Source organism: Bacillus rossius (assembly GCF_032445375.1).
Source record: "Bacillus rossius redtenbacheri isolate Brsri chromosome 9 unlocalized genomic scaffold, Brsri_v3 Brsri_v3_scf9_2, whole genome shotgun sequence".
Taxonomy (NCBI): Eukaryota; Metazoa; Arthropoda; class Insecta; order Phasmatodea; family Bacillidae; genus Bacillus; species Bacillus rossius.
In genome coordinates, this window is record NW_026962013.1 from 1,117,616 (window position 1) to 1,137,479 (window position 19,864).

General features: G+C 38.5%; 1 protein-coding gene across 4 annotated transcripts in view; it reads left to right on the plus strand.

The window, feature by feature from the left end:
- LOC134543322 (NPC intracellular cholesterol transporter 1) overlaps positions 1–16,877 on the plus strand; it is a 59,357-nt gene extending 42,480 nt beyond the window's left edge. For 2 of the 4 annotated variants that reach the window (XM_063388265.1, XM_063388267.1), the window contains 11 exons: positions 667–847; positions 1,184–1,311; positions 1,518–1,772; positions 3,183–3,346; positions 4,616–4,728; positions 6,045–6,396; positions 6,809–7,040; positions 8,233–8,346; positions 8,798–8,960; positions 13,462–13,600; positions 16,007–16,877. In XM_063388265.1, the coding sequence (XP_063244335.1) occupies positions 667–847; positions 1,184–1,311; positions 1,518–1,772; positions 3,183–3,346; positions 4,616–4,728; positions 6,045–6,396; positions 6,809–7,040; positions 8,233–8,346; positions 8,798–8,960; positions 13,462–13,600; positions 16,007–16,073 (1,908 nt within the window). In that variant the 3' untranslated portion in view covers positions 16,074–16,877. The remainder of the gene's footprint in view (positions 1–666; positions 848–1,183; positions 1,312–1,517; positions 1,773–3,182; positions 3,347–4,615; positions 4,729–6,044; positions 6,397–6,808; positions 7,041–8,232; positions 8,347–8,797; positions 8,961–13,461; positions 13,601–16,006) is intronic. The other 2 variants (XM_063388266.1, XM_063388268.1) reach the window with 1 other exon arrangement.
- The last annotated feature ends 2,987 nt before the right edge of the window (positions 16,878–19,864 follow it).

Here is a 19,864-nt window from a genome sequence, read left to right on the forward strand (position 1 = left end):
GAACGTAAAATATAAAGCTGGGCTTTTGAAGTGCGGCACTTGTTGCAGCATTGAAAGCTGAGGAATCTCATTCAAAACGATCATGTTGGGTCACAGTTACATCTTAAAAACCTGTCAAAATAGACACGTGGAGATAGTTCTAGTTCACGAAGTGCGAGGGGGAGAGAACCGTCAACACCACTGCAGAACGTGGGCTGGCGTCACTCACTTCTACATAGTAATAAAGACACACACACAAATTCACTGGTTTATTTTTAGATTTCCTCCCCCCTCCCCCCCCCCCCTCCTCAGGCGAACGCCAGACCAGCAAGTGAAGTCACTCATCGGCTTGGCGGCCAGGCAAGCACAATGCTGCCTTTCACGCACTGCTCCGATACTTTAAAACAGTTTATACTTATTCGTAACATACTTAATACACAGCAATTAAAATTTTTTTTTTGACCAAAGTTATAAATTTGCACTACATTTTTTTAAAAACTAAAAACAGGCATTTAATATGCTACCCATATGCGGGTAAATATGGAATGTACTTATTGTTGTAAATACAAATATGATGATCAAATGATACATCCAAATTGATATTGGTGTTGTAATATTGCCAGATCATGCTGGCCTTGTTCTGAAGCAGAGGTGGCGAGGACACGCGGCATGCGGCATGTGTTGCAGGTGATACCCTTCCTGGTGCTGGCGGTGGGCGTGGACAACATCTTCATCCTGGTGCAGACGCACCAGCGAGAGCTGCGCCGTCCCGGCGAGAGTCACCAGGAGCACGTGGCCCGCATCCTGGCTTCGGTGGGGCCGTCCATGCTGCTCACCTCCGTCTCCGAGTCGTGCTGCTTCTTCCTGGGTGAGGCCGGCCTCCACACCTCCGTGTGTAGTCACACTTCAAATATCTGTCCAAATTGAATCACAATCCTACCCTTAAAATGACCACTTTACATCTGAATACCAATATAACTGTTTCGTATCATTTGTGCCAATGCATATACACAAAAAAATATAGTGAGGGGTTGCCAGCATGTGTCAGACTGTGCCCTGTGATATGTTGAGTCGGCTGTTTCAACTGTTTCCTGTTGCCGGTGAGACGGTCAAAATTATGGTCCAATTAACAATATTTTGACAGCAAGTCGGTGTGAATACGAGTCTGTTCAGAGATGACGAATGGTACGATTGTTGGTTTCAGGCGCGTTGTCGGACATGCCGGCCGTGCGGGCATTCGCGCTGTACGCGGGTCTGGCGCTGCTCGCCGACTTCATCCTGCAGGTGACGTGCTTCGTCAGTCTGCTCCTGCTGGACACCATCCGCCAGACCGTGAGTGTCCTTCACCATGCATGGTGCGTCCCAGTCAATGCAAACACTTTTGAATCCTGGCCTAGTGTTCACATTGGGCCAGGAAGATGCCAAATGATGAAACTACCTACTTGTGCTGGTAAATGCTAGTTTGATGATGAGCTATAATGGGTCGAAGTGGCGGACGGGGCAGTGTGTGAGAGCGTGCTGCGTGCGGGGGCGTGCAGGCCAACCGGCTGGACGTGTGCTGCTTCGTGCACGGCCCCAAGGCGGACCCGGTCGACGCCGCAGACGGCCTGCTCTACAAGTTCTTCAACCTGGCGTACACGCCCTTCCTGCTGAGCAAGCTGGTGCGGCCGCTGGTGGTGGTGGTGTTCTTCGGCTGGCTGTGCCTGAGCCTGGCCGTGGTGCCCCGAGTGGGCATCGGCCTGGACCAGGAGCTGTCCATGCCCGAGGACTCCTACGTGCTCAAGTACTTCCAGGTGGGCGAAATGTCGCAAGACATGTCGGGTCAGTGTTGGTTACGGCGTGGATGCTCCATACATAGGAACGAGTGTGTGTGGTGAATTGCCATAAAACTGAAATAACATAACATGTCGATACAACATATAACTGCGAATTGCAAGTAAGTGCCCCATTTAGCTTAAAAATCAATTGGCAATTTGACGAACCTTAACTCAAATTTTAATCATTTTATATTTTATGGTGGTAAATTCATTGAATGTAACTTACCTAGCATCAATTTTGTATCAAAATGTATGAACTAAATCGATTGGGACAAACTGATATTTAGCACTAGCGAGCGTAGCAATTATCATCCAGCCTCTCACTAGACTTGGTGATATTTTTTTGATTAGTGGCATGTTTTTTGGTCGTTGAAGACGGATAGAAATAAAAATACACAACTGGAATCTCCTGTTTTAAAAATTAAATTTATCTAAAAATAAAACCCTGTTATCTTGTTAATACCAATAAATAGACCCAATCAGTTACCAAAAATAATTATTAAAAAAAAAATTAACATGTATGAGGCTAAGATTGTTTGAGATACGTATTTAGAATTGTATTCTGAAAAAAAATTCAGATTGTTCTCATATTTAACAAATATATTATTATTATTATAATTATTGATAATATTCAATTTTATGCACACAACAAAAATAACAAAATAACTTTAAAAATTAAAATTTACTGTTTCAAAAAAATTTATTACAAACCCTTTTTTATTAGTTTTCTATATTTTCAACTTAATGGCTTCCTGTATATTCCTCTCTTTTTTGACTGTATTTTGAATCAATTTTTCTTTGAATCATGTGAAGTGTGAAAAAAATTTAATCACATTTGATATTGTGAATATTGTGATATTTAAATAAAAATTAAAATCAAATCAAATCAAATAAAAAAACAACAGTATTCACAGAAGTCTTGTGTATTGCACTCCTAGCTTGCTCTTGAGAATATTTTCCTGCAGAGGAATGGCATTTTTTTTAAAACTTTGACAATAACTATAACTCTCTAAATTAAATAGAAAATTAAATACCCATAAGAGCAAGCCTGCAAGAAGCTAAAAATGATTAAGTTAATAAAACAAAAGTTTCAAATATTTGGAGAATGTACAGTAGGGATATTTTTCAATGTTAGTGGCATAATATTTTTAGGATAAAAAATCCTTCAAAAAATATTATTAGATTATTAATTAACTTGAAATGTTGAGTTACAGTATTTTTTTAAAAATAATTCATGTAAATGTAGCATAATAAAGGTTGTTTTGTTTCTTCATTTGAACTCTGGTATCAGTGGATTCCAGGGTGACATTAGTAAATATGCTTGAGTCTGTGTTCTGTGCTTGTCGGGTCGATGGTGGCTGATGGGAGTGGTTGCTCGGGCTGCAGGCGATGAACTCCTACCTGTCCATCGGGCCACCCATGTACTTCGTGGTGAACGGCAGCGTGGACTACTCCCGGACGGAGGTGCAGAACATGTTCTGTGGCGGCCAGCACTGCAACCAGGACTCGCTGCTGACGCAGGTGTACCTGGCCTCCCGGCGCTCCGCCAGGTGCGTCCACCGGCTCACTGTACACCAAGTGACGCTTTACACGTCTGAACGATACTGTATTTACTCTTAAACAACACGACTGAATAGAACGTGTTGATGGTATAAGTTAATGAAAAATCGTTTAGTGGAGTGGAACTCACAATTCAAGTACATAGCACTCGACAATTATTGAAATAGGTAAATTTATTTCATATTTACCAAACCTTTCCTGGTGCAACTTTTGTCAGTAGAGTTATTTACATGGCCTCTTTCGAAATGCCAAGCGTAGATAGAAGAAAAAAAAAAATTATGTTTGACTTTGCCGGCAGCTACAGTGAAGAGATGTGGAAGGAACCTTGTAAACTCCATTGTCACGCTCTTGTCATCCCATGTCTCATGTCACCGCTGTGCAGTTTCAGGAAGTGTCGGACTAGTGCCATGAGGTAGAGCCTGTAGATCTCAACTAAGCTGTTCACAATGGCAGGGAGACAAGTGTTTGCAATAAATTGTAATGAGACTTCCACACTTAGTTTGTACAGTTTTGATAAAAATCATCGCCCTATATTCATGTAAATACGGTAGTTAACTAATTTACTTAAATCAGTAAAGTGTTAGGAATGAGTCACATTCCAGCCAACCTGATTTGGTTTTCCTTATTTTCCAAGATCACTCCAGGAAAATGCTGGAAATGTTAGTTGATTTGTGTTTCACTATCCTGATATCATATGCATTGTGTAACCGTCTCTAATAACTTTACAGTCTGCAAGGTGTTAAACCCCAGGTAAATTAAAAATAAAAGTAAACAAAAATGAAATGTTGTAACCGTCCGTTGCCATGTGCATTCAGCTGTCATGTTGCAATGTCACGAGATTGCTTTGATCATTGCAATGCCACTAATGCGGTCTGGATGTTGCAAATAATTGCAACTCTGATCATTTATACATTTATTGCATTATTGTGTGTTCTAAATTTCATTCATTCTGGTGTGCGTAGTAGAAATATTAAAATAAGGCTTGGGAAAAAATCAATTTGCCAGGGTAACAAATATAAAATCAATGTTTTATGTAATGTTTAATTGCTACATTTGCATTATTTTAGAGTGATTACAAAAAGTAAAATACAACCTGAATAGGTTGAGATAAAATTACTAATCTTCATACCTGCAATCAGTAGGCACACACATTTTTTTACTGGCTATAGTAGATTCCTTTCGGAAAAAGTTTCCATAATAAGCTATATTTAAAATGTTATGCACAGTGGAGTTATTGCACTGGAAACATTTGTTTGCAGGACGTATATAGCACGGCCTGCATCGTCCTGGTTGGATGATTACGTAGATTGGTCAACTTCACCCTCTTGCTGCAAGATCTTTCCAAATAACCACTCCTTCTGCCCTCATGACAGTGAGTATGGCTTCATTGCATTTATATCAACGTGTTTTACGATATTCCTACATTGTTTGGGGCTGAAGTAGCAATGTTTTACTGTCAAACCTGTTTTAAGAGGACACTGCTTAAGATGTTTTTCCTGCCTGAAATGTCAGAATAATACAGCACCAGAAGTTTTCCATGCTATTGCTTTAACATCCCTCTTTTAATATTTGGGGTTAATTGATTTTTTTCTTTTAATAAGCACCAAATAAATAAAAAAATACTTGATTAATAATTTTTTTCATCTAAAGTCCTTGCTTAATACTTGCTCGGATGCATCCTTACTATTGTGACACGAGGTATTAGTCAAAGAACCATAATTAAATACTGCCATGATTATATATCAAATGATGGGTTTTAATGTATTATGATTTTCAGTACACAATGGTAAATGCAAATTTAAAAAAACTTTTAAACTAAAACAGTAAAGATGGCATGAAACCATTCATAAGCACTAAAAGATGAACTATTCTATGCATTTGAATACGTACCTAATTAAAGCTTATTACAGTTCAGATCGGCCTGTTTAAAAGATAACCTGATATGCAACATTCACAAAACACTTAAAAAATAATATTACTGAGAATGTTTGTTGAAAATGTTTGTTGATGTTTTAAATATTGAGGTTGAATACAAAGTTAGTTGGGCAGTTTCTACTGAAGGAAAAGATTTAATATAACTTTCAAGTAGATTTATTTTTTAGATCATGAGAAATTACCCAATAAGCAGCACTGGTGCTGGAAATCACAAAACTTATATTCCCAACACCAATTTTCTTGGTTTTTTGAAATCTCGCTTCAGTTTATAGTCTGAAAATGTTTTAGCTATGTATTTTAAAAAATTTCTACATTCCTGTGAATTTTAGAAAATTTTGTATTACATTCATTAAATTTTGGTTGCATGTGTGGTATAGAAACCACCCCTTTTTTTAAAAACACTTGTTTGTAAGAAAATTTGGTAACAAAATCTAAAGTTATAAAAATCCTGAAATTTATTCACTAAGTATTTGTAGACAAACTGATATATTATCAAAGTATGATTTCAATGATTTCTTTGATTAAAAGTGCTGTATTGTAACACAACTTGTTTAAAGTTAAGTACATATCATTTTCACAGTGGGTGAGTTTATGTATCAAAATATGTCATTTGCTTCCTGTCACCTCAGATTTGTTTCATTGGTGGTGATATCAAATGTAAATTGGTCATTCATTACAAACATGAGCACTGTATGGTTTTTCTCCAAGGCTCCAACTTTAACTTGATAGCTGGTGTTTGTGTGTGGTTTGCAGCGTACACGTGCGACGACTGCAACATCGCGGTGAACACCTCCCTGAACCGGCCCAAGCCCGAGGAGTTCCGCAAGTACCTGCCGTTCTTCCTGGAGGACAACCCCACGGCCAGCTGCAGCAAGGCGGGCCACGCGGCGTACTCGAGCGGGGTGAACTACGTCCTGGACCAGCGGGGGCTGGCCTCCGTCGGGGCCAACTACTTCACCGCCTTCCACAACCTGCTGAAGACCTCGCCCGACTACTACGAGTCCATCCGCTCGGCCCGGCAGATCTCCGACAACATCTCCAGCACCATCAACGACCGCCTGAGGGCTCTCGGCCTCAACCAGACCGTGGAGGTGTTCCCCTACAGGTGCGGTTCCAGCCATTCCTCTTCCCGCCTCCTCCTCGGGGCCTCCTTTCCCGTTCTCTGGACACGGCCGTACCGTCTCACTCGAGTCCCGCACTCCTGCTCTTGCTCGCACTCGTCATTCCTGATCCTGTCCCGCCTCGTAACTGACAACATACTGGTCTCGAGAAAAAAAAAAAAGTGAGGAATGAATAAAATTTATTTACGATTTTGATGGGCCAAAGTGTTGTGCAAAGAAATGTTCTCAATTTTTATGTTAGTAGTGTAGCACATGTAGAATGCAGGTTTTAAAAATGTTAACAGTTCTTGAATTTGGGCTTGTTGAAAGCATGCCATTGTCCTCTTGGTAGCGGTAGAGCCCGACTTGTACCGTGGGGTTGTGGACGGAGCGAGGGACTCTGTGTTTGTCGCGCAGCGTCTTCTACGTGTTCTTCGAGCAGTACCTCACCATGTGGCACGACACGCTCAAGAGCCTCGGCATCTCGCTGCTGGCCATCTTCGTGGTCACCTTCGTGCTGATGGGCTTCGACATCTTCTCGTCCGTGGTGGTGATAGTCACCATCACCATGATCGTCGTCGACCTGGGCGGGCTCATGTACTTCTGGGGGATCACGCTCAACGCCGTCTCGCTGGTCAACCTCGTCATGGTGAGTCCCCGTGCTCTCTGCATCGCCGCAGACACTTGCCACTTGTTATAATCAATAGGAATGGGCCGAGATTCAAAAACTCTATCCTAGTCGAGTGATTAGCTAAGCTCGACTCGACTGTAGAGTTTTTTAAATCCAAAAGGAAAAGACTACTATTTTTTTATAACGTGTTACATATTTAACTTGTGCATTGAGCATAGAATCACCATTCTTTTGCAAAGACTACCAATGTACGCTCATATTTAAATGTTTGCATTTTTCTTTACTTACGGTTAATTTTACATAATTACACTGCTCAAAATACGTAAAAAGTCTCTTCTGCTATTTACTTCTAAAAAATCAGGAAGTGATGCCTTTTTGGAATGCTCTGCTGTAAATCAGAGATTTGTATCACAGCAAACAAACTATTAAAATAAAACATTTAAATGTCTCAAATTTATGTATTTCTACTACAGCAACAAATTATGGTACACAAAGTATCTTTTGACTATCTAGTAAAATGGCAAATCCCTGACCTCTATCAATGTCAACAGCAAAAGTTATTACAAATTACACATGTAGATTTTTATTTTCAAATAAATATTTTACATGTTTGAAAATGCCTTTGTATTGCTGTTTTTTAAGTTGGGATGTCTGTTTATTTTCGAAAAATGGCAGAAGAAAAGGAAAATAATTGAGGTAATTTTCTGTTTACATTTTTCATTTCGGTAAGGTTTTACTTCATGCACATGATTTTGCACGTCCATTTGATAGCAGTTTTTTTTATAGAAAAATTTAAGAATACTCAGAAATATGTATATTTAAGTACAAATATTGCTAACTGAAGTTACAAATAAAAACATTTTTTTTTAAATGGACTGGTTTCTTTAAAAAAAATATTGTATAGTCAGTAGGGGTTTTGAAGCTTTGGGGTTTATTCTGACTAAAATCCAATATGAATTAAAAATTATTATTTTCTTACTTCATGTTTTAGTCACTTTCTAAGACAGTACTGTAAATGGTTTATCAGTACCACTAACCAAGACCAATAAATGTATTGTGTATTCACTTGTTGCATTTTGGACCCACTTGGTTTACTTCGGCGTCCATCTGTTGCATTATAACGGTGTTGCTCTGGCGCATATGTCCGTGTGTGCCATCATGGGTAGACCCAGCACGTTGTGGTCCATCGTTGTGTGGTGTTGGGTTGCAGGCGGTGGGCATTGCGGTGGAGTTCTGCAGCCATCTGGTGCACTCGTTTGCCGTTGCCGTGGGGGAGACCCGCGTGGAGCGAGCGGCGTCCTCCCTCACCACCATGGGCAGCTCGGTAAGCCTTCCTGTGGCCCCTTCACTGTGCACGGCCAAGTCTCGACCTTTCCGACATGTAGGCCACTTGTAATTAAAAACTTCCTTTTCTTTCTTGTAAAATTTTTTTTTTTACCAAACGGTGATCATCTCATTTTGGTAATCGCCGCTTTCAATTGCTTTCCAGCGTTCCGTGAGTGCCCATTATATTCCCTTGAATGTAACCCGGCCAATTCTTGTACCAACTGTCTAGACTAGGACTTATCCTGCATTTTGTCCTACTGATTTAGAGAAAACACTCGATGAGTGCCTAAGTGAATTTAAAGTGTGTGTGTATGACCCTCCAAACACTAACGACCACAACCCAGCTTCCTCCCCCTCCTGGCTAGACCGGGTCCTGTCTCAATGGTCGTTGGCAGGCGTCATCTCACCTGAACCATTATGAGCGAGAAGTTGCTGTGTTTGGTGCACAGGTGTTCTCGGGCATCACGCTCACCAAGTTTGGCGGCATCATGGTCCTGGGCTTCGCCAAGTCGCAGATATTCCAGGTGTTCTACTTCAGGATGTACCTGGGCATAGTCCTGTTCGGGGCCGCTCACGGCCTGGTGTTCCTGCCCGTGCTGCTCAGCTACATAGGTGAGTCACTGCCACACTTGCTCGTCGTGTGTAGGTGGCAGCAAGCTCCTGAGGTCCTTTTAACAATCTGCACCAGATGTTACATGCATAAAAAGTATTGTAAAAACTAGGGATGGGCGTGTCGATTCTTCGGTGCTTCGATTCCACTGATTAGACCTGGAATCTGAACCGTCGATTCTCAAGCTGTAAGGAGGAATTTTACAGTACAAGTAATCTTAATCATAGTTAGAATGGTAGGTCGTAAGAACTGTCTACAATTTGGTAGTTAAATATTCACATAAATTGATTCTTGCCACAATATGGGTATTTTCCGGCCAGTAAGCTGACGTTTCTAAACTCGCATAGCACACTTGCAGTTGCAAACTTTTAAAAATGAAAATTTAAAAAAAATGTGTGTTTAGTAGGGGTGTGTGGGAATAGGTTTTTGTACTGCGGGAAATTTTCGGGAAAAATAAATTATTCCCGCGGGAAACGGGACGGGATCGGGAAAATTAAAAAAAATAAAAAAAAAAATTTAAATTCTAATACGAGAACATGGCCATTTAAACGTTTCTTGCAGTTGTTATTTTTTGCTGCTATTTCTTTTGTCTGCTTCACTTGCCCTTTTTTCAGCGGCGAATTCATTTTTTTTAGCATCCTCAAATTCTTTTTTATAGAGGGATGTTTATTGAGATGTTTTAGTAATCCAGACGTGCTACCATGCTCGCATCTCAAAAATGTTTCACACGAGATACACTTTGCCAGGGATTTACTGTCTGTCAGACGTTCAAAATACTTCCAAACACTTTTAGGTTTACAAGTAACCAGCTGATCGGTTGCGACCTCCATTATTTGTAGGCTGCTAGTTTGTTTTAATATACAAAGGCATCGAAACTAGGAACAGATACTTTGCACAAGCCTTAATAACGTAACGTCAGCCGACAAAGCCCGCCAAACTAAACAGTAAACAACTATTTTTTTTCTCCCAAAGCAAAATCATAGATGTTTAGATACTCGTGAGCAGTGGTGTAAAACTACGTGATTTCATATTTTTAAAAGTGCCAATATAGTTCTCTACATCGCCACTGCTATCAAGTAATGAGAACGGTTGCGCTTCGGTATGTAACGCAAGTCTAGTATTTCTTATATCTTTGGCGAAAAGGTTGGATTGCGCATGTGTTTTGTTTGTGTCGAAGGACACACAGTGATTTTAGGTTAAGTATTGGATGGTGACGGCAATAATGTTATATAACTGACTATTCACGTATCTTGCAAATTTGTACCCTTGAAGAAATAAATTTATGAATGCATACAATATTTAAGGTACTCCATGTACGTTTTTTATATTCCAATTAGATATGTGTAAACGATTATAATTACTGCACACCACAGCTGTCGCTACGATCGGCATACGTTTAAAAGATGTTTTGCGTTGTTTAAATAGTACGGAAAATCTTCAAAAATGTACGAATCCATAAAATATATTGTTGTAAAAACAGTTTGAATTGATAGAAAACATTTTCGCATGATTAGTAAACATTTGTAAATTTTTAAACAATTTCCCGAAAAATTCGGGAGTAATAAAATTCCCGCCAGGCATTTCGGGAAGCCTATTTTCCCGACTTTTTTCCCGAAGCGTCGGGATCCCGCACACCCCAAGTGTTTAGACTTAAGTGTTATTCCTTAGGTTGCTCTACTGCTTGAATTTCCATAGTTTCATTCAGAAAGAAAGTAAGATAGTGAATTATTAGAATCCGAATTGAATCTGGAAACAAAATTGTGGAATTTGAATGAAGAAATGTGCAGTAGACCCATCCCTAGTAAAAACCTTTGTTTTTTTAGCCATTTTCATTCTTATAAAAATATAATTAAAAAAACTAATAAGAAAAGGAACTATCCACCCTAAGTGTATTCTTAAGTACTTTTCGTCTGGCTATCTTGCAGTTGTAAAATTGCATGGTTTCTTCTGATGCTCTAATATACAATAATTTGTACGCTAATGAAAGTACCTATTTCGACTATCTTATTTCCAACATGGCCACACATCTATAGACTACCGTAAGTCATCGCAAGTATCACAACGCACCTTTGCTGCCTGCAACATCTTTATATTCAATTGTCTAGCCCACAGTATTGTACGGCCAATGAATCCACTCGTAAGATATGTTGGTTATTGATCTAGTATAGTGAAGGTCCCATCGAGAGGTCTTTCTGGACTCTGGTGCTCTGTGGTGGGTCGTGCAGGCGCGTGGTGAGGGGAGGGTTCCTTCAGGACTGGCTGACCCGCGGGTACATGTCGCGGTCTGGTGGGGCAGCAGCAGTGTAGAGGGACGGAGCCAGTTGCCAGGTTCCACCGCCTCCCTGCCATCACGACAGTTGTCGGATCCTACAAGAATATTCATCATAGTTTGACAACCTTTTTAAAATGATTCAAATAAGTTTTTTTTATTTATTCTATTGATTTTGATGATTTTGGAATTGCATGCCAATAACTTTGTCATGCGATATGTTTGGGATGTCAATAGTTGGCATTAAAAGCTGTGTGTGGATAGTGTGTCCAAAATATTTTGTTCCAGTTTAATTGTCTTATTTATTTGTTTGTAATATTCCTACCAACCGTTTTAAAATGGTTTTAAATATTTAGGGGTAGGCACAACAAAGACTAAACATGACATAAAATTACAGTACACAAAGGACAAAAGAACAAATGACAAACACAAATGTAGATTAATGTAAAAGATACAAGCAGTAACAAATTTTGCCAATACAACATAGTGATTTACTACAAAGAGATAACTACTAATGTACAATAATTTAGAACTGATTAAGAGTTCAAAGTTATTATAAAAATTAAAATACTGTGTTATTAAAGACTAAATTTACAGTACGATTATTGATACAGATTGACAGTAAATTCTAATATTCAATTTTAACTAAATTGCATTGTCATTTTGTTTAAGTTTGAAGTGAATCTCTAAATAAGATTGTATTTGTGTAGGGTACAAAGAGAAGATAACAGGCAACTTAAATTGGGGGATTCTCAAACCAATATTAATAAGAACATAATCACATGTGATTTTATAGTTACAACATTTTTGTATAAAACAAGAATCTAGTTCAATTCTAGGATCCGAGAGAAGAGCAAGAGTTGGTTGTGGAAACTTCTTTATATTAATTGGTTTTTAAAATTTGTTTTGAATACTTTCTATTTTGTTACAATCTGTTGTATTGATATTATTATTATTATTATTGCAATTAATAAGCATTATACCTACTAATTTGGTTCTAATTAAAACAAAAAGTGATAGGATTAAACATTAAATATTTATAATGTTTGACTGAGTGATTAACCAAGTAGCCCTAAGTATAACATCATTCATTAAAATTATAAAATAACCATGCATAATATTTATATTGATCATTCATTAAAATTATAAAATAACCATGCATAATATTTATATTGATCATTCATTAAAACACAGTGCACCTTTTTTTGATTTTTTAAGTAACAAACTTGATTTATTCCAGCAAAACATAAAAATAAAAAAAACAATGATTTCATGTGCAAAAATTAAGCTTCTGATGTTTTAAAGCTTTGCAACCGATGCGATGCTTTGCATCACAACTGAAACTTCGCCAGAAAATTTGCTATTTGTTATTTAAAGTCAAATTTAATATTACAAAGAACGTCTATTGATTTGCTGAGTCGTAGTTTCGCACAGGCCTAGTCTATATTGCGTTAAACATTTACATTATATTTTGCGAGATAGTTTTTAGTGGTGGGTTGCCATGAATACAGTTTCTCAATAGCCAATCAGCAGTATGCATGCAGAATTTCCAACACACTGCCTTCAGGATGCTCTTGCTGGGGCTGCATTCTAGTGAATTGCAACCTCAACAGTTTTGCACGTCATGTGAATGGTATACGTAAGTTAAGTAGACGTCCATTTATGCAGAATGTGATGCTTGGAATCCTGTACTTATGTCTACCATGTAGGTTGTTTGTGGAGTCCTGGAAAGTCGTAGCTTGCTGGTCATTCTTGTTCGTGTCGTGCAAGATTATTTTTGCTTGCTGTGAGATCCTGTGGCTCATCCTGTTTCATCGTAGATACAGCTCGTGTTGGGCTTTTCCAATCCCTAGTAGGCGCCCAGTACATTATAACTGGAACAAGGTGGGATGTAGTATTTACACGTTCATAATTTTGCTGTATGTAACTTAATAAATAAAAGATCTACAAAAGTAATTAATTGAATATTTGTTTTGCACAGAATATTTCCTTTTATGCATTCAGTTATAATTAATTTAATACAGTCTAAAGAAATAGTAAATTCCAGCGGTCGAACAAAATTCTTTGTAGTCATGTTAGCTGCCATGAAGAAGGGAACATGTGAAAGTTGTGGGAATGAACCAGCAGTGTTCCGGAGACTGCGGTGTCGTGTGTTGTGTGATGGGCGTGCCAGGTTGTCGGTAGCGGAGCCGGGACGTGACGTGACGTGGCTGCGAGGTTGCTTGTGTGTGCAGGTCCGCCCGTGAACCGGGAGAAACTCGCAGCGCACAGACAGGTGCGCGGAGACCTGCGTGCCCCCACGTGTGAAGAGTCCTCTCTAAACACAGTAAGCATGAAGGCGTCTTGGGAGCGCGGTTGTAACTCCGCCGACAGGTACACTGCTTCGCGAGTCGTGGTGGCAGGCCGGCTGTCTCGTGGTGGTGGCGGGGGTACTCGGAGCCGTTGCGTGGCTTGTTCTCTGCATGGCTGCAGTATTCCAGTGTAGACCGTTCTTGTAGCTTTGTATGTCCTGTGTGTAGCTAGTACCTTCTGTAGTTAGTTCTGTTTTCTTTTTGGGTGTTTCTTTTCCTTGCTATATCTTATCTATTACCTTATTGCATAGTTATTTTTCTCTCTGTTAATAATGGGATATTATTTTGCGCTAGTTTCAATTTTGCATGCTTCCCCACTTGCAGGGTCGTGTTATCTTAAGCTATGGAGTATATTGCAGAAACAGTAAGATGAATCCTATTTAAAAAAAACAAAAACAAGTATCACTGTTTTGTTAATTCTTGGTATTAAATGACCAATAATTTTGTAAAGAAAATGAAATGAAATTTAAATGTGCACCTGAATCATATGTCACTTAGTTCAAGTATCCTAATGTCTAAACACGTGAGTGCAACCTTCTGTGAAACTGAATGTTACTGTGCAGAGAATATCACTTATAGTTAGCCAATGGATCAAATAATAAAATAACAAATGTAAGAATGGGTCTACCATTTGTTAATTACATTTTGATTTCTTTGACTCACTGACCTTAAACTTACATTTATTCATTTTTATAATCCCAGAATATGAGCTAACATTAGTTTAACTGAAATAAAAAAAAAGTATAAAAACTTAAAAAGTGTGTGATCAGTGCAAAAGGGCCAACATTGTTATAGATACAGAAAGGGATAATCAGTTAAAAAACTTTTTTGCTTGATTTTATGCTGAAATCCAGCTAAATGTTTGATTTTGGTCTCCACTGCTAAGATTGCACTCAGTGTTAATCTTCCAGTGCTACAGTTAGGCGTTACAGATGTCTACTCTACAGCTAGGATTAATACTAGGTTGACTTCGCCTGCTACGGTCAAACTGTGGTGTGTTGCGGACATCGTCCATCTAAGTTTGGACCATGGTGTACATCCCTATTCCGCCAGGGCCGAGTGGCGGCCGCTTTGTTTCATGCTTGAGTGAGGCAGTAGCTTACATTTTTTTTCATGGGGCGGCATCATCCAGGCTTGTTCTGATTTTTTTGTCACGCCATGGTTTTTTTTTTATTTTGCATGTCTTTTATGCACACTTAATAATAAATATGAATGTATTGCATTAATTATTAAAATTAAAATTTCATTAATTGCATGTCACACAATTTTTATATGGCTGATATTGATTGCTTTGTCATGTGTAAGTAGTAGATACTCTGTATGGCATGTTATGGTTTTACTGTTGAATTTATAAACCAGAGGCATTGCATTTGATAGAGCCACTGTAGTTGTGTGGACAGATCAGTAGTCTTCTGCCAAGGTGATTATAGGTTATATTGTCCTAGGTCAAATCTGGAATTTTTAAGCGTAATTCATGTTTGAATTTTGATGACCATGAGTTTACTCAGTGTTCCGGTTTTCACTGCCAGTTATCCTGCAAATGACTAATTCTCATTTTGTTACCACAGATTTGTAATAAATTCAAATGTTTATTTTGGTACTTTCAACACACAATCTTAAATTAGGTAAGAATACTGTTTTTTATTAAATTCCTATCTAATGGGAAACAAATTTTTGATTATATTTTAAGTATGTACAAATTAATTTTAACAATTTTTTTTGTGCAATTGTAAGTTATCAAATTTTAAGTTTTAACCTTAAATTACAATTAGATAATTTTCTTGTTAAAAATTTGTTTTTGATATATTTATCTATGTAAATTATGTTGCCAACAGGTTGCTGTTTTTATTTCATCACACGCACATATATTTGCATTTGGTACAAAGTTCTCTATACTAGATAAAATAATCTTCGTGCTTTGTAACATAGCATCTTGAGTAGCTCAGCTGGTGGCTACAACCACAACTGTGTGTGCAGACGTGACAACTATGACCTGGCTGAGACCGCGGAGTGAACTGGCTCAGTAATTGTCTCCCATGTTTGAAATCTATGATTTCCACAGTAATTATCTGGTATGGTTCTTTACTGTAGCCTTCTGTCAATATAATTGGTTTTATGTATCCATCTGTAATGATTAAGGTTTTGGTGAGCTTCAAAGTGAAGAATAAGAACATATGCGATGCAACTTCATATGGTAGGCACAAAAGTCTACATTGTAAATTACTGTTCATCTGCTTAGGACCTTTTTTATTTATAGTTTAAAGGCAATCGAAACAATATGATTGTAAGGTGACCGTAAGATGTGAGTTTTGATCGTACGCTGCCCTCCAAGTTGATTCCGGGTATATTCTCAGCTGGGTGATACTTGGGGTTGTTTGCGTGTCTAAGAGAGGGTTGCTACTCGAGCTAAGGGGCGTGGTGTTGGCAGGACTGATGCGTCGACCCCGGGGCGCGGCGAGTACCGTGCGAGAGCCGTGTCTGAGTGCTCCTGCTGACCAGAGCCCCGGGCCCTCGTCTCGGCTGCTGTGGCCGGAGGTGCCCCGTCACGCCTACCACAGCATCAGCTACTGACTCACTGTCCTCTACTTCCTTTTAAACTAATTTTTTGGTTTCAAATTTTTTCCTTGCCTTTTTATTCAAGCAAATTTTTACCAGATCGGTAATGGATTATTGATATAAATTGTACTTTTACACCTTTTGTGGACTTAAGTTAAATAGCATTTTAAAAAAAATATTTTTTAGGAAAAGGTTGAAGCACATCACTTTGTAAAGTATTTTAATTTGTAGTCGATTCTCAATTTGTGTGCCTTCTACTACAGCGCAGGTAATACGTGTACCTCGTCAGTTTTTAATACAGGCGGGGCCGCGAAATGGTGTGTTATCAGATAATTACAATATTTTTGTTTGTGCTGAATGGGTTTTGGAGATTATTGTTAAACATTTGTATTTACTAAAATGCTAAGCATTCTTCATACTCCATCCGTGCAGAAGTTCGATGTGAACAATACAGCAATATTTACTTTAAAGTATTTGTCTATATCAAGGAGTGAATGTATTTGAGTCTCCGTTGTTTCTCATTTCTGCATAGTTTTAAGTCAGTTTTGAAACATGCTGTGTGTGTAGTGAGTGATGAATGAATTTTTTTCCCTGTGTTTTATGTATGTTAGCAGCTATAGTTGATTGAAAAGCTTTAAAAATATTATTACTTAGTATATAGATTGCTGGTTTTTCATATTCTCATGTCTCGTTATTTGAAACTGAGATGTTCTAGGCAGGACTGTAAGCTTTAACTTACCAGTGTTGCATTTGTACTTCCCGTCCACATCTAGAAGCTGGTTTTACAGATGGCGAGAAAAACTTTGAGAAAAAATTAAGTTTAAATTTAGTTTACAATATGTGTGATTCCAGTTATTTGATTCATTTTTTTAAAATTTATGTTGTAATTTTATACATATTATATATATATAGCTAATTATATATAATATATATATATAATTTTTCTTGTATTTTCCAGTGTTGTGAATGCATGATATGCAGGTAGTGAATGTTGTAATGTAAATTGTTTTAATAAAGTTTGTGGTGTGTTTACAAAGTTGTATTATATTGTTTGATTAAGACCAAATATATGTAGAAGACTCACACGTGCCTGTTTCATAACTAATAACTTTATCAACATTTTATAACTTAACAGCTATCCTATTTCTTTTGAAAACAAAGTATTTTATTTATTAATTTGTGTGGAATGACAGTTTTTTGCCTGACTTGACCCTGCCACGCAGTGCATTCATTCATGGGACTCTGTTCCGTGTGTAGTATTCATTGAAGAGCATAGTTAGTACGTGTTTGCACTGAGCTGAACATCCTAAATATCAACTTATGAAGTTTCCACCCTTCGGTAACAACCTTATGTGCACAACCTTTTGAAGTGAAACATCTTTACAATTTGTAGGAGAGTCAGTCTTGACTCATCAGAGCTTAAGAAGCACAGCATTCAGGAGTGGGACGTTCAAATACAGAAGGGAGCCCCCCCACTCCTCGTGTTCAAGTGAGCATTGAAGGAAGGACCCTACAGTGCTTCATCTTTTTGTTACATTGTAAAAGAGAATTTCTTCAAAAATAATTCAATTAGAATTGTGAGAAGTTCGTATACACATTTCCAATTACGTATGTTTTTTAGTATGTTATTTATCACTTTTTGTTTTTAGTAAAAAGTAATTTCATCAAATGATGGACACACTTTAAATGATGGTTTATTGCATGGACAGCTTTGTTATCACATACTTAACCTAAAGAACTCCTCTGCTACATGCTCGCCGTGCTGATGTAGCTCCTTGCGGACACGGCAGCTGTAAACACGGCGACACATGCTCGGCCCCTCTCCCAGCCACAGATGGTGTTTACTGTTTTATTGTGTACTTATTCCATAGTTTTACCCAGCAAATGAATTAAATATATTTTTTTATTCAAGTAGATTCTCAGTGTGAATGGTGGCCCTACATCCACTTTTTAAATGCACATTACGAAAAAAATTTTTGTTGGTCTAAATAAAAAAAAAATTTATAACCATTTAATCTTTGCATCTAAAACAGCTTATTTAGCTACTTATTTTTAAAAAAGTCTAAAGTTAAGAACTTGAAAATATCTGTACTATACTAATTAAATGACTAGGATAAAAAGCTGTGTATTGCGTAAATTTATGGAAAATCATTTTTAGGAAACCAATATTTCCTTTCTTTGAAATGCAAATTACAAACCAATAGTTAAGTGAAATGTTTGGCTAACACATACCAGTGATGAAAGAACAGAATTGGCTAGTAAGTAGGAACAAGAGGGACTGAATTGTTAGCAGGTGAATAGAAATCTTTAGATGTCTTAGCACTTCAAAAATAATTATAACATAGGAGGATGATGTGAACAGTATCCAAGCAGTCAACCATAGTTTTCTCTGCAAGTATGATTTATTTCCAGACTACAAACATGTAATTCACTTTGGCAACCAGGTGCTGCCCTTGATAAAGGTAGACAGACACCTATCTATTTTTAATACCTGATGTTGAAGGATAGGTACAAATGCTGAGATACCAGCAATGTACGCAATACCTAGCAACAAGAGATCCAGTGGAAAACTGACTTGCAGTGGATAGGACGTGTCTAACGTGAGTGTAGGGCTGTTAAGGGATTTGGGACCCTCACCTTGAATTCTCTCTGAAGTGGACGGCTCGACTGCATTACTCTTGTGCACCAATCACGCTCTATGTTCTATCTTATGGTCTAATATCACGAAGTTTAGAATTTCAAAATTTTGACCATTTATTGGGGAGAAGCATTGGAGCGCCTTCTTTCTAGTTAAGTCTGTGTGTGTTGAAGTGTGTGGGATTGGGTTTGTCACGTCATCGCATTTGACAAATATCTTACCATTTTACATTTCATGGCCTCTCCTCTCCTCTCCGCAGGGAAGGGGGCAAGGAGAAAGACACACTTCTCCCTCGCTGGAGCTGTACTGCGAGACGTCAAATATCGTAATAGGACAACATGGGGAAACACTGCCCAATCAGCATTGGCAAAACATAAGACAGTTTAATGCATTGTTTTCAAGCTATTTTACACGCAAATAGTTTCACGCACATAAAAACGTAGCTACTCCCCAATGCCAGGTTCGCTGGCATCACATGTCTTGCGTATTTCTTACCAGTTTCCCTTATTGCCTGTGTTACAATATTTGGAGACGTGGACGCCAGCCCTTCCTCCCTCCCCCCCCCCCCGATCAACCCCCTCACCCCTCTGGGGCGAGTGGGATTGATATTCGCGCAGCGCCGCGCCAGGCCTGCACAGCTGGTGCATCTGAGGAGAGCTCCCTCGCATACAGCGTGTGCCGCAACATCTGCAGCCGTCTGTGTTTGGACCAGGAAGCAGGAGTGAAGATGGCGGTTCAGCGAACATACGTGTGCAGGAGTGAACTATCCCCACAGGTAATTTTATACTGATCAAGTATTTCTATAAAAAAAAAAAAAATTCACCACATTCCTTGTCTAATCTTGGTCTTTGAAACATGAAATGAGAGACCCCAAGACTGTAAGGGATGTCCACACTTTTGTCAGATCAGTGTTTCTGTAGCTGAAGTTAATACATGATCATGATCAATGGCGGCTTCAGGATGACTTTTCGGGAGGGGCTATCGCACAAAGAAAGGTCGTAGTTGCAAAAAATGAAAGTGGTCAGATATTGGCCTTGGAATATTATTTACAAATTACAGGTTTCAAATACAGAACCTTAGTAGCTCCATGCA